Below are 12,111 nucleotides of genomic sequence, written 5' to 3'. Positions count from 1 at the left end.
AACCTTTGCTGGCTTTCCCGCTACGCTAGAAGCACTTTGCCTCAAGCTGAGCTGGCTCGATGCCTGAATCAGCTTGTGTGGGTCTCCCCTTTGCCAGGAGCATGTCCTTTGTCATAGCTCCCATAGAAGAGAGGTCCACCTTCACCAGCCCTTTGCTGCGGTGCCCTTTGTCCCTCTCCAGTTCGGGTGCACAGTCCGTTTTATGACGTGCTGTAGCCAGATCCTGAGCTCTGAACTGCAAAGTCAGAGAAGGGTCTGAATATGCATTGGAACTTTTTGTGGGTATCTTTCCCCCTGCCCTCTGTGCCAAAAAAAGGAGATACCTTGGGTGGGGGGGAGGTTTCTCTGGGGTGGATTAGGTAGGCGGCATTGGTGATTCCAAGCGTTAACAGCGAGTATTGGCATCTCATAGAGGGAGAAGTCCTTATAATATGTGTGTTGTGAGACTTTCAAAGTCAACTCTTAAGTGTTCAAGTCATCAGGCTGCTGCTGCACCTGTGAGATTCTCCTTCACAGGTTGAAGCAGCCTGGGGCTCAGGAGATGCGTTAAGAGCCCCTGCAAGGCGGCCTCCAAACTGCGGGGTGTGGGGTGCCAGCCAAGGGGGGAGGCTTTCCATACATTTACTTAGTTTCTGCCCATTATCTATCTCTATCCCCCTCCCCCTAGTATGGCTAATTCTTCCCTCCTGGTGTTTCACTGCTGATGGGAATAGTATGTGCCAGTCCCCATGAAGATCCAAGTCTAGATGTCTATCCTCCTTTAGAAAACAACTGAAGTCAAGGACAAGCATCCCGACGAGTAAAAGAAACAGCTTTAATTTTTTTATGCTTCCAATACTAGATGCAAACCCAAAAATAGAACAAAAAAGTTTCTTTGAAACATCCCTCCCTCCTCTCTAGCGGGACAGCCTTTGAGTTTCTCAAGGGAGGTGTGTTGTGCATTGTCAACTCAAGGCCACCGGTTTTTAAAAGGGAGACGCCGTCCTCCCCTTCCGCCCAAGTGTTTTGAGGTGCGTGTGAGCAGCTCGAACGACTGCGTTGGGAGTAGCTGAAGTGAGAACATGAAGGCTGCTCTTCAGGTGCTTTTGCTATGGCTGGTGCTGTTGCTCCCCTCTGCAGCACTTCCAAGAAAGGGGAGCACAGGGGAAAGGATTTCCCCAATTAACTGGCTGGAGCTGAGCCTGCCGGAGGAGCTGGGACTTGAGGCAGAGGAGAGAGAGAGAGAAAATGCAAGTTTACAGGAAAGAGTGAGACCCAGCTCGGCGGGAAGATCAAGGATGACTGCTGCTACTCGCCTCTTTTCTAAGCCTGACCCAGGAGCAAAATGCCACCAGGGGATGGCTGAGGATGGGGGCATCGGCTGGTCTGGCTCCAGCCTGCACCCGTGGCCACTCGGGGGGCTGGAAGGGCCCGTGTGCAGGGTGAAAATGGACCAGGAAGGGCTGACCCCAAGGCACCTGGAAGTTGTGGGTGTTCTCACCCACTATGAAAGCAGCTTCATCAAGCTGTTGAGACAACGCGCCAGCTGGGATGAAAGCTATCTCGAGACCTTCGGGCTCTGCCCGGCCAGGGAGGCAGGTGCTGCTCTCCATCCCTTGAAGCACATCCACGCGCACGTGGTGGAGCCGGGGCAGGACCGCTTCCTCGTGCTGCATCTGGAGGAAGGTTGGTGTGAAATCCCTGCGCCCAGGCTGAGTGGAGCGGGGCGAGCACAGGGCTTGGGGAGGCCAATGCTGCTTGCTTGCCCTAAATCAGAGATTTAAACACAGAATTAAACTCGGGGGGTTGGGTTCCTTGTAAAATTAGCAAAGTGATGCAGTAATATGTGTTTCTGGGTACATTTTGAAGAAGTTTTAGTAGTGATGATAGCTTGTGTGCAACCGGGTGCCTTGTCCCTGCCTGTGACTAATGCGCAGGTGCCGCAGTCTTGGTAGCTTCTGCTCCGCTTTCGAGATTATGAGCGTTTCTCACTTTGTGCCTTAATGACGTGGGTGAGGATCCCATCCCAACTTTGTCTGACTGGGAAAAGAGAGGAGAGGGTTGGATGAGCGGACCTGGCTGGTCCTGCTGTGGCATAAGCCTGGCTGTTCGCCAATCTCTCATGCTTGGTGTTGCCGAGGAGGAACCTTGGCAAGGTCCTGGGCTTGCTTGTGTAGCTTCAGCCTTAGGCGAAAACCAGTGACGCACATTCCCCTGTCCTGTCTCAGTGGTAAATGCTGTGCTTGAGGGAGAGCACAACCCTCAGTTTTAATCCAGTCTCCTGTGTAGCAAGAGGGTCATGGTTGTTTGTCTCCTTGAAATCTCTTCCTCCTCGCCTGGATTTTGAATTTTCAGCTGAACTTGCCAGTGCCGGGCAGCTGGTGAAGCGACTCTTCCCCAGGCAGTGCTGCTGGCTGCAGTGCGATAGCCACAATGTCCCCGAGCTACTGGAGGAGCTGCCACGGGAGAAGAGATTTCCAGGGGGATCTGCCCGTGAAAATTTGCCAGAGCCGCTCTGGGAGCGAGGCAGCCCCCTGCTCGCCGGGGCTGCAGGGTTTGCCCCACTGACCACCTCCCTGAAACTGGGGATTTGCCGTGTCCCTCCACCCTGTCGGCTCCCGTCCCAGACGTTCCGGCCACCGCGTGGGACCGTTGCTCGGCCACGAAGCTCCTTCCTCACCCATCGCCCCCCCAGGAGCCCTGTGGCTGCTGGAAGGGCGATTCACCCCCTCTGTCTTCTCCTTTCCAGTGAAGTGGGAAGCCCAGGCGAAGCTGCGGTTCAAGCTGGTTTTCCAGGCAGAGGTGGGCCGGTCGCTGGGAGAGCTGCGGTTTGCCTTGCTGCTCTTCTACCTGGGCAGCCGAGAGGGGCTGGGCAGCGGGCGTCGAGAGGAGCTGCTGGCCACCGGCATGGGGCTGGCGAGGGAGCAGGTGGGTGGCCACGGCTTGGGGGTCGGTCCTGGGTGCGAGTAGGGGTGGTGGGAGGGGAGTGTCCCGGCTCTGCTGGCCCAGCACTGTTGCCATCCCCTCCCAGTCCCTTTGCCATCCCCTCCCAGCCCTGTGCTATCCCCTCCCAGTCCCTGTGCCATCCCCTCCCAGTCCCTGTGCCATCCCCTCCCAGCCCTGTGCTATCCCCTCCCAGCCCTGTGCCATCCCCTCCCAGCCCTGTGCCATCCCCTCCCAGTCCCTGTGCCATCCCCTCCCAGCCCTGTGCCATCCCCTCCCAGTCCCTGTGCCATCCCCTCCCAGTCCCTGTGCCATCCCCTCCCAGCCCTGTGCCATCCCCTCCCAGTCCCTGTGCCATCCCCTCCCAGTCCCTGTGCCACCCCCCCCCCAGTATCTCTGCCCTGTCGCACCCTCCCGCCGGCCCCAGCCGTGCCTGAAGATGGTGCTGTTACCCTGTCCCCAGCTCCCGGCAGGGACAGAGGGGCGGCCCGGGGCACCCAGCCCCTTCTGGGGGTCCTGGCTCCCCACCTGCCCTCGGGCTCTCCGGCCCGGCCGGGGGCAGCAGCCGTGGCACCGCTGCCGGGCTCAGCGGGTCTGGGGCCGGGGTCACCCGGGGCTCTCTGCCCACCCGGGGGTCCCTGGGTCTCACTGCATCCCACAGCATCCCCAGAGCAGCTCTGGGGCTGGGTGGTAGCCAACTGGTGGGCCGCTGGGGACTGGGTGACCCAGAGCCAGCAGGGACCGCAGCGGGGGGCTCATTTGAGTGCCCCCCCCGCCCGCCGTGATGCCTCACCCACGTCCTCGGTCCTTCTGTGTCTTTTGCCTCCGTGCAGAGCCTCTGCCTCACCAGGGACACCCAGTACCTGGTCCTGGGAGCTGCCGTGGCATCTGTCACCCGCAGCAGCGAGCAGCTCAGCTTCGAGGCTTCCCTGGCCATCAGGCATGGTGGAGAGGGAGGTAGGGATGCGGGAAGGCTGTGGTGGCGAGGGACGGCAAGGGACGGCCGTGTCCGTGCCCTCTGTGTCCTGACTTGGGCATTTGGGATCCTCTCAAGCCTGTCCGTAACGAGGGGCTGTGGGGATGTGTGGGACACCCCGCACCACCGTCCTCACGGCTCTTCTCCCCAGCAGGTACCCCCCTGTCCTCCACGGAGACCCAGGAGCTCCTTTTTGGCTCCGATGACAAGTGCTTCACCAGGATGACTCCCGTCGTGCTCCTGCTGGCCAAGTCACGGCAGGAAGAAGAGGTGGCTTTGGCTCCTTCTTCCTACCTCTCTGCCGAGGGGGTGGTGGACCTGGCTCCATACCCACAGCTCAGGTCTGTGGCCCTCGCTGCAACCATGGAAAAACACAGGGGCTGGGAGTCAGGGGAGGAGAGGGGCAGCCCCAGTCCTTCTGCTGCGGGACTGTGGTGGGAGGATGTGGTGCAGGGCCTGGTGGGACCCCTGGGGTACAAGGGGACCCCGTGACTCTCCCTCTGTTCTCCTTGCAGCCCACCCCAGGCCGGGACCGAGGAGCTGCCGTCCCCCACCGCCCCAAGCCAAGCCAACGCTTCATCGTTGGCACCCAGTGGCAGCAGTCAGTTCCTGAGCATCCTGACCCGATTCATCCGCCAGGTCCTGAGCCCCTCCAGCGAGCCACCCACCCAGCCCAGCTCCCGCCACTGGCTGGACTTCCAAGTGATGGAGACCCTTCCTCACCAGCTGCTCAACCTGTCGGAGGAGGCGGCCCTGGAGCGTCTGGTGCAGTCGGAAGAGCCCTCGGTGCTGCTTTTCCCCCAGGACGGTGGAGCCGTGCTGGAGCAGCACTTGGGGGACTGGCAGCCAGAGGGAACTGTGCTGCAGCTGCTGATGGGCAAGCTGCAGACGGTCATCCAGGAGCTGAAGGACATCTCGGCTTTCCAAGCCAACATGGGGCTTTTCCAGCATCTCCTGAGCTTTTGCTACTACCCGCTGGGGCCGGGTGAGGGTCAAGCCGGCGAGCGGCCGGCCGGCTCCGGGAAGCTGCACACGCTGCTGCTGCTGAAGGCGTTGCAGACGGTGCGGGCGCGTTGGCAGGAGCGGAGGAAGGTGCTGCGGCAGAACCGCAGCGCGCGGCACCAGGCCCACTGCCGTCTGCAGGAGCTGACCATCGACCTGCACGACCGCAAGTTCATCGTCATGCCCACCGTCTACGCGGCCAACAACTGTGAGGGTCCCTGCAAGCTGCCCCTCTCCACCCGCGTCCCCAGCTACTACTCGCACACGGTGCTGCTGCTGGGCATGCAGGAGCGGGGCTCGCCCCTCCGGCGGGCTCCCTGCTGCGTGCCCGTCCGCTACTCGGACCAGCTCATCATCAGCCTCTCCGCGGAGGGGCTGGAGGTCCGCAAGTTCCCCAACATGGTGGCAGAGGAGTGCGGCTGTCGGTAGAGGCGCCTGCCTGTCTCCCCGCTCGCCCTCATCCTGTTCCCCCCCACCCAGGTTTGCCCTCGCAGCTCCGGAGCTGGTGCTTCTCACTGAGACGGGAGCTCCCCGCATGTCCTTTCCCCACGGTTTGGCTCACTAGCGTTGCTCTGGTTCTGGGTTTGTCTGTAGCCGTGCTGGTCCCTGGGGGCTGCTCTGCAGCCCGGCGTTACCCTGCGCCGGCTGCTGATGCCAGGGATGCCTGAGGTGCCCGCGGGGCCATCACGGGAGGGCAAGGCTTGGTGGATCCAGCCAGGACCACACTTATTTATCCCTTGCCTTCTGTTCCTGTAGTGGCTGGGCAAGTCAGTTGTTGCTTCCTCCAAGCCCCCCCACTCGCAGCATCCTCTGGCCGTTTCCCAGTCCACGGCCCATCACTAAGCCCCCACCAGCCACTCGGCTCCACCTGCGAAGGCAGAACAAGAGGCAAATCCCCTCGCAGGGACCAGCCTTTACCTGGGGACCTGTCCCCATGTGAGCCAGGGGCCATGGCGAGCCGCTGGCAGTGGCTTGGGGCTCCCTGCTGGGTCATGGCTGCATCGCCCCGCGCTGACCCCACTCCTGGGATGCTGCCAGAGCTGGGGGGTGAGGGGAGGGAGGGCTGAGATTGGGGAGCGATCCCGTTACACCTCCCGGGCTGCTCACACCATTAATAGGAGCGGGTACAAACGGCTGCCAAAGCACCTGCTCTGCATCCCCGACAGTATCAGCATGGAGAGCCCGGCTGTCCCCAGATCGTCTTCCCAGCTAAGCCCAACCCTCAGTGAGACCCGCCGGGGCTGCCGCAGGGTCCAAATCCCCGGAAAGCAGCTCCTGGGCTCGTCCTGGCTGCAGCCTCACCGGTGCTGGGACCAGCCCTTGGGCTTTGCAGCGTTGCCACGGGGCTGGCGGGGGCATGGCCAGAGGCTGGCACACACTGGCCCCGTCCCACAGCCCACGTGGGAACCCGGGTTACCCCTGAGCCCTGTACATCAGGGATGGGGGGGGCACAAAAACCACACAAACATAACCAGGGACAAGCTCTTTTGTGGTTTGTTTTTTTTTAAAACATTCAATTTAATACCTTATTAAAAATGAAAATAGTTTATTTTAACCTCTATTGATTTAGCAAATACTTAAACCTGCCGTGGGTTGGGGCTGTGAACGTCTCCTGTAGTTGCTACAGCGCTGCGTGATATTGCACTTGTGTTTTCATTCCTAAAAGCGACTCTGTGAAGGCAAGGCCCGAAGGGATCCCCGGGTGATGGGCTCTCCAGCCCTGTTTTGTTACCAGCAAGCTTCGCGCCACCCTGCAGCAATGGCACTGGGGCCCGGCGAGGTCGGGGTGGTCATTCCCCTGACGTCCCCCTGAGGATGGCTGCAGCCTGGCTTCGTTAACCCCAAATACACTTCTCTCTTGATTTGCTTTGAATAAAACCATTAACTGAATTAAAGAGCTACAGAGTCTGGAGACAAATTCTGTTCACTGGGATCCCTGTGCCCACCGCGCTGCCCTGATGCTTCAGGGACCACGGGTGAAAATGAACTGCAAGAGAGATTTCGGGTGGGGATGGAGAAATAGCGCGAAGCCCAGAAGAAGAGAAGATCCTTCCCCTGGTCCTTTCAGGTTGCCTTTGTGCATCTAATCCGGGGGGGCCCAAAGTCCCCAGGGAGGCTCGTGCCAGGCTCCCAGGCTGCTCTGCCGCTGCTCGGAGATCCTGGAGCGCTGCCTGTGCTGCCCACGCTGCCGGCCCGGGGATGTCTCTGGAGAGCGGGCAGGGAGCGGCAGGGTGCCCTTGCCGGGGGCGGTGGCAGGGTTGGGCCCCCCCCGGCTTCAGCATCGTCGAGCCCCACGGTCGCCCCAGCCTCAGTCGCGCCTCTTGCCCTCCTTGGGCCTGGCAGTGCCGTCCTTTCCCGGGGCGGCTGCCGGCTCCCAGGGCTTCCTGCCCTTCTGCTGCCGCCAGTCCCTCTTCGGGCTCTCCCCGCCACCATCGGCCCTGCCAGGACGGCCCTTCCACCCCTCCTTCCTCGGTTCATCCCGCTCCCGCCGGCTCTCCTTCCCCTCCCGGCTCCGCTTCTTCTGGGGTTGCTGCTCTGGTTCCCGGGGGGCCCGGGGGGCTCTGCCGGGCTTCTCCCCCTGTGCCCTGTCCTTGGCTCGTGTCTCCCTCCGGCTGCTCCGCTCTGCCTGGGCAGCACGCCCCTCCCGGACCTTCTCCTCCTTCTTCTCCTCCTTCTTCTCCTCCTTCTTCTCCAGCTTCTTCTCCAGCTTCTTCTCCCGGCTCTTCTTCACCTCCGTCACAGCTGGCGGCACCTCAGGGACATCCGTGGGCTCTTCGTCCCCATCGTCCGGTGCTGAGCGGCCAAACCACTTCTTGAAGATCCAGGGCTCTGCCTGCGGGGGGGGGGGGGGGATGGAGGGTACCAGGCGCCGGTGATGCAGCCCAAGGGATGGGGACCCCTCTCCATCCCTCCCCTGAGGGATGAGATGCCCCCCCCCCCCAGGAGGTGCCCCGAGGATGCTGTTTCTCCCCCCACCCTGGGTCCATACCAGGTTGCTGTCAGCATCACCATCATCATCACCATCATCGTCGCCATCGTCGTCACCATCATCGTCCTTGAACATGCTGCTCTCTGGCTGGGCAGGCTGGGCAGTCACCACTTCTTGGACCTCCTCCTCCTTGGTGCTGACAACCTCTGGGAGGGGAGAGGGACAGGCCACCATCAGGAGGGGACAAGGCTGTTGGCGTGTGATGTCCCAGACATGGGGTCCCAGGGCCACCCCAACCTGGGACATGGCTCCATCTCAGGCTGGATCAAGGGAATTGGGGCAGCGTGGAGCATCTGAACCCACCATGAAGGGGAGGTGGCGGAGGGTCCTCCCTGCCGTGGCTGACTCCCTCCCTGGAGCACGGCGCTGGAAGAGAGGAGGAGAGAGGAGGCAGGAGGTGGTGGCAGGTCTGGCCACCCCGTCCCCCTCCATCTGGCTCCCAGCTCACCTTGGAGCACCTGGAAGGTGACGCTAAGCAGGGCGATGACGGAGGCCACCAGGATGCACTTGTTGAGAGTGAGCCCTTCCCAGAGGAGCGGCTCCTCTGCAGGGTCCGGGCTGGGGGGCTCCACCTTTCTCTGCACGGGGAGGCTCTTGGGGACTGGGGACCCCCAAGGAAAACAGTGTTACTGGGGGAGCTGGGAAGCGGCAAAGGGCTCTGAACTGGGCGGGTGCGAAGGGCTCTTAACATCCTTCTGCACAGCCCATTCCAGGCATGGGCAGGGGCAGGAGCTGCCTGTCCTGCTGCTGCCAGCAGAAGAAGGTGGTTGCATTGCAGGGGTGGGGAAAAGAGTGTCATGGGGACTGCATCCGAGCTGTTTGGGCCACAATGGCATTACAGCATCCTGGGGAAAACCTCTGCCTGTGCTCCCGGCCCTGCTGCTCCGTCCCCAGCAGCAGATCTGGGCTGGGATGAGGAGGAGGAGGAGCGGGATTTGGGAGGTGGATGAGAAGCCCCATCTCCATGTCGCTGAGCTCCCAGGGGACTGTGGAGAACAGAGCTCGTCCCGTCACTGGTCTGTGGCTGGACGGTGTCTCCTGGGCTGGCCAGGGATGCAGGACATGGTCTATGCCTCTGTGGCCACCTGGGGCCAGGCTGGCCATTTTGGGGCAGGGGAGGGCTTTCCTGCACACCTACCTGGAGGTCCGGCAGCGCTGCCTTTGGCTCCCACCTTCTCCACCCGCTTCTTCTCCGCTGCTTTCTTGTCCACGCCGAGCGGCGCTGGCTCTGGCATGCTCAGCTCAGGCTTGTCCAGATCCTGCTCAGAGATGCCAAGCTGGGTCCTTGCCTCTTCTAGCCCCTGCAGGGAGGGCCACGAGCGTGGCTGGGGGTGTAAGAGCATCGCATGGCCCCACGGAGAAATCGAGCAGTGTGGCTGGGTGAGATGGGGGCATGGGGCACGTCTGTGCCCCCTCCCAGAAGAAGGGGTGCTCAGCGCAGCCGTGGAGGGACCCGATCCCTGCGCTCCGCAGCCTGTGGTCACGGTCCTGGGGTCCCCCCAGGGCTGAGCCAATGTTGCCACCGGCCCCGAGCAGCACTAACCAGGCTCGTCACTGGCTCCTCGAGCATCTAACTGCAGTGCCTGTATTTGCATCAGCAGCCTTAAAACACGTTGGAATTTTTTTTTTTTTTTTTGGTTTGCTAAGATGGATTTAGCCACTAGCTGGCTCCGTGCAGCAGAGCAGGCGCTGGGATGTGGCCCAAGCACATATGGGTGGGCTGGTGGCTGCTGACCCCTGAGCTGGGCTTGAGCCAGCCCACCCCAGAGTAGCCCTCGGGGCTGGATTCACCATGGTCACACATATCCACTGAGGACAGTGGGTCGGATCCAGGGCACGCTCACCGGTGGGGTCAGCGTGGCTGGAGGAGAAGGAGCACACCGTGCATTGGGGTCTGGGCTTGGTGCTGCTGGGGACGGGAGGTTTGGTGGCCGGGCTGGCTGCTGGCTTGCGTCAGCGGCACCGGATCGGTGCCGCGATGGAGAGCTGCCCACCGGCATGGATCAGTGACAGTGACAGCTGAAGGACGTGGCCTTCGGCTCCCCCGGGATGGACGTGCTGCAACACCCTGCAGAATCCTCCTGGGCTGAATGCCGCTGCAGGACAGCACCCTGCTCAGCCCCCTGCCCTGGTGCAGGGAGGCCCCCCGGCAGCCCCCCTGGTCCCGGGACGCTGCACACTTACATGGGCTCTACCGCTCTCCCCGTCGCTGCTCACCGGTGCATCGGCATCTGTTAAAGACAAGCACAGAGCGGTTCATTAGGCGGCGAATTCGGGGAGGTGGGAATCGCCAGGGGCTGGGGGTGCGTGGTCTTCCCACTGCCACCCGCCAGCCCACAGAGTGGGGACATCACAGCCACATCCCCCCCGTTAGAGCAGCCGGGTCACCCGTGGAGAGAGGTTTCAGAAGACAGGAAAAAAAAAACAACCCTGGCCATCATGGCAGCAGCTGGCAAGGTCGGGGTGTAAAAGCAGTAGCGTGCAGGTCAGGGGCTGCTGAGCCCCAAAATCCACCATCCTGGATATCCCCAGGGAGCTGCAGTCGAGGGGGATGGTGACCTCCCTGCCAAGGTGCACGGAGGGGACGAACAGCCCAGGGTGCACACGGACACCCTGAAAACACATGGCTGGAGGCAGCTCAGGCTCTAGCCTAGAGAGCAGGACAAGCTCCAGGTACCATGGAGCAACCAGACCACAAAGAAGACCTCAAACCACCCAAGAGGACCACGAAGCTCAGGGATGACTCTCAGGTCTTTTCCCAGATGTGAAGTGGGAGAGAAAACTGGAGGGTCCCCAGGGCTCTGCAGCAGTTCAATGTACTGAAGGGCTGGGGAGTGTGCCAGGCTCCTCAGGCTCCCCGGGGGTTTCTCTGCCCCTGGGTCTGGGGTGAGCTATGGGGGGGGTGAGGATGCACCAACAAGGTCCCAACACCATGCGGCCTCAAGCCTTCTCGGCACCTCCGAGCGCAGCTCTCACTCCATGGGGATCTGGATGCCACATCCTTGCAAGCCCTCACCAGAAGGAGGAATTTTTGCCCCCTTTGAGCCAGATTTAGTTTATTTTCCCCCAGTGGAAGAGTGAATGCGGAGAAAAAATACCAGTTCCCAGGACAAACTCTAAGATGTGATACTGGAAATAAATAAGAGGAAACCTTTTGGCTGGGAACCATGGCCTGAAAGGTCTCTGCTTTCAAGAGGAAATCAAAAAAAGTTCTCGGTTTTGTTATAGTGATGGTGAGGCTGGTCCTTTCTCTGCTGGGAAGTGAAGGAGCTCCCCCAGGATTCTTATGTTGGCTAAGGGGGTTGCCAGCCCCAAGGAAAGCACAAAGATGGAAAATTTTTCCTTAAAGAGCTTTTCCCCCAAGGGCTTCTCATGTTTTTGACCTACACATCTATTGACGCTTTCTTTGAGCAAAGATGGTTGCGAGGAAGATGGAGGAGGGCACAAGCCTCTGTTCCTCTTCACCCTGGCCACAGCCGACATCCCTGCGGGGTCGGTGCTGCATGGGTCCCACGCGATGCCTGAGGCCACCCCGTGATTTCATGGTGCCATCTCTGCCAGGCTGAGCCCTATCCTGCGGGACCTCGAGTATCACGGCAGCGATGCTGGCACAGCCACAGCCAGCACCTCCTGGCCACCGGCTCATGGTGAGGACAAGGTACCTTTTCTCCCGTCCTTCCTCGGCCGCCTCTGAGCACTTCCCACCCGCCTGGGCAGCTCATCGGTGGCCTTGGGGCATCCCAAGTTTTTCTCCAACACCTCACGGGGACCTGCTGCCATGTCACTTCGAGGGACTCTCACTAAACCGAGAGGGATAAAACAAATGCCGGGCGGTCTGCAGGCAGCAGCACCGGCGCTGGGCAGCAGTGCCCTGCAGCACACAGCCGGCCCACCACATCCTCGCTGTGGTCCCCAGTCCTTGGCTGAGCTCAGCTCCCTGTCACGGGGTGCCGGACTGTTCCCACGCCTCCGTCCCTTGAGTTTCTCCCAGACGGAGGAGCCCAAACTGCCTCCAGCCCCCGGGCATGTTTCCAGGTTTTGCCGCGATGGCTGCTGGGCTCTGCGCGACAGCCACGCTGCGACTGGGCAGGCAGCCATCCTCCCCCCGCACCAAGTGCCCCACGGGCGTTAACTCCGTCCCAGAGCTGACCGGCTCCGTTTCTGGGTCTGTTCCCCTCCGGATGGGAGATGGGGGTCCATGCCCTGGCAGGAGGCAGATGCA

At 61.3% G+C, this 12,111-nt stretch overlaps 2 protein-coding genes across 5 annotated transcripts in view; one reads left to right on the top strand and one right to left on the bottom strand.

Moving 5' to 3' along the window:
• Positions 1–242: 242 nt before the first annotated feature.
• On the top strand, positions 243–6,276 carry AMH (anti-Mullerian hormone). The gene is made up of 5 exons (XM_052801082.1): positions 243–1,665; positions 2,729–2,907; positions 3,756–3,879; positions 4,053–4,239; positions 4,414–6,276. Exons 1-5 carry the CDS (start codon positions 1,062–1,064, stop codon positions 5,327–5,329), a joined length of 2,010 nt encoding a protein of 669 aa, XP_052657042.1. The 5' UTR covers positions 243–1,061; the 3' UTR covers positions 5,330–6,276.
• Positions 6,277–6,426: 150 nt separating this feature from the next.
• The window catches only part of LOC128147886 (junctional sarcoplasmic reticulum protein 1-like), a 32,665-nt gene continuing 26,980 nt past the window's right edge, over positions 6,427–12,111 (bottom strand). For 2 of the 4 annotated variants that reach the window (XM_052801086.1, XM_052801084.1), the window contains 6 exons: positions 10,074–10,120; positions 9,028–9,190; positions 8,338–8,490; positions 8,193–8,255; positions 7,890–8,035; positions 6,427–7,733 (listed from right to left, as the gene is read on the bottom strand). In XM_052801086.1, coding sequence (XP_052657046.1) covers positions 7,209–7,733; positions 7,890–8,035; positions 8,193–8,255; positions 8,338–8,490; positions 9,028–9,124 — 984 coding nt within the window. In that variant the 5' untranslated portion in view covers positions 9,125–9,190; positions 10,074–10,120 and the 3' untranslated portion in view covers positions 6,427–7,208. Of the gene's footprint in view, positions 7,734–7,889; positions 8,036–8,192; positions 8,256–8,337; positions 8,491–9,027; positions 9,215–10,073; positions 10,121–12,111 lie in introns of all 4 variants that reach the window. The other 2 variants (XM_052801083.1, XM_052801085.1) reach the window with 2 other exon arrangements.

This window comes from Harpia harpyja, chromosome 11, assembly GCF_026419915.1.
Source record: "Harpia harpyja isolate bHarHar1 chromosome 11, bHarHar1 primary haplotype, whole genome shotgun sequence".
In the NCBI taxonomy this organism is placed as follows: domain Eukaryota; kingdom Metazoa; phylum Chordata; class Aves; order Accipitriformes; family Accipitridae; genus Harpia; species Harpia harpyja.
Note: the sequence above shows the minus strand (reverse complement) of the source record. Positions and strands in the feature narration are given on the sequence as shown.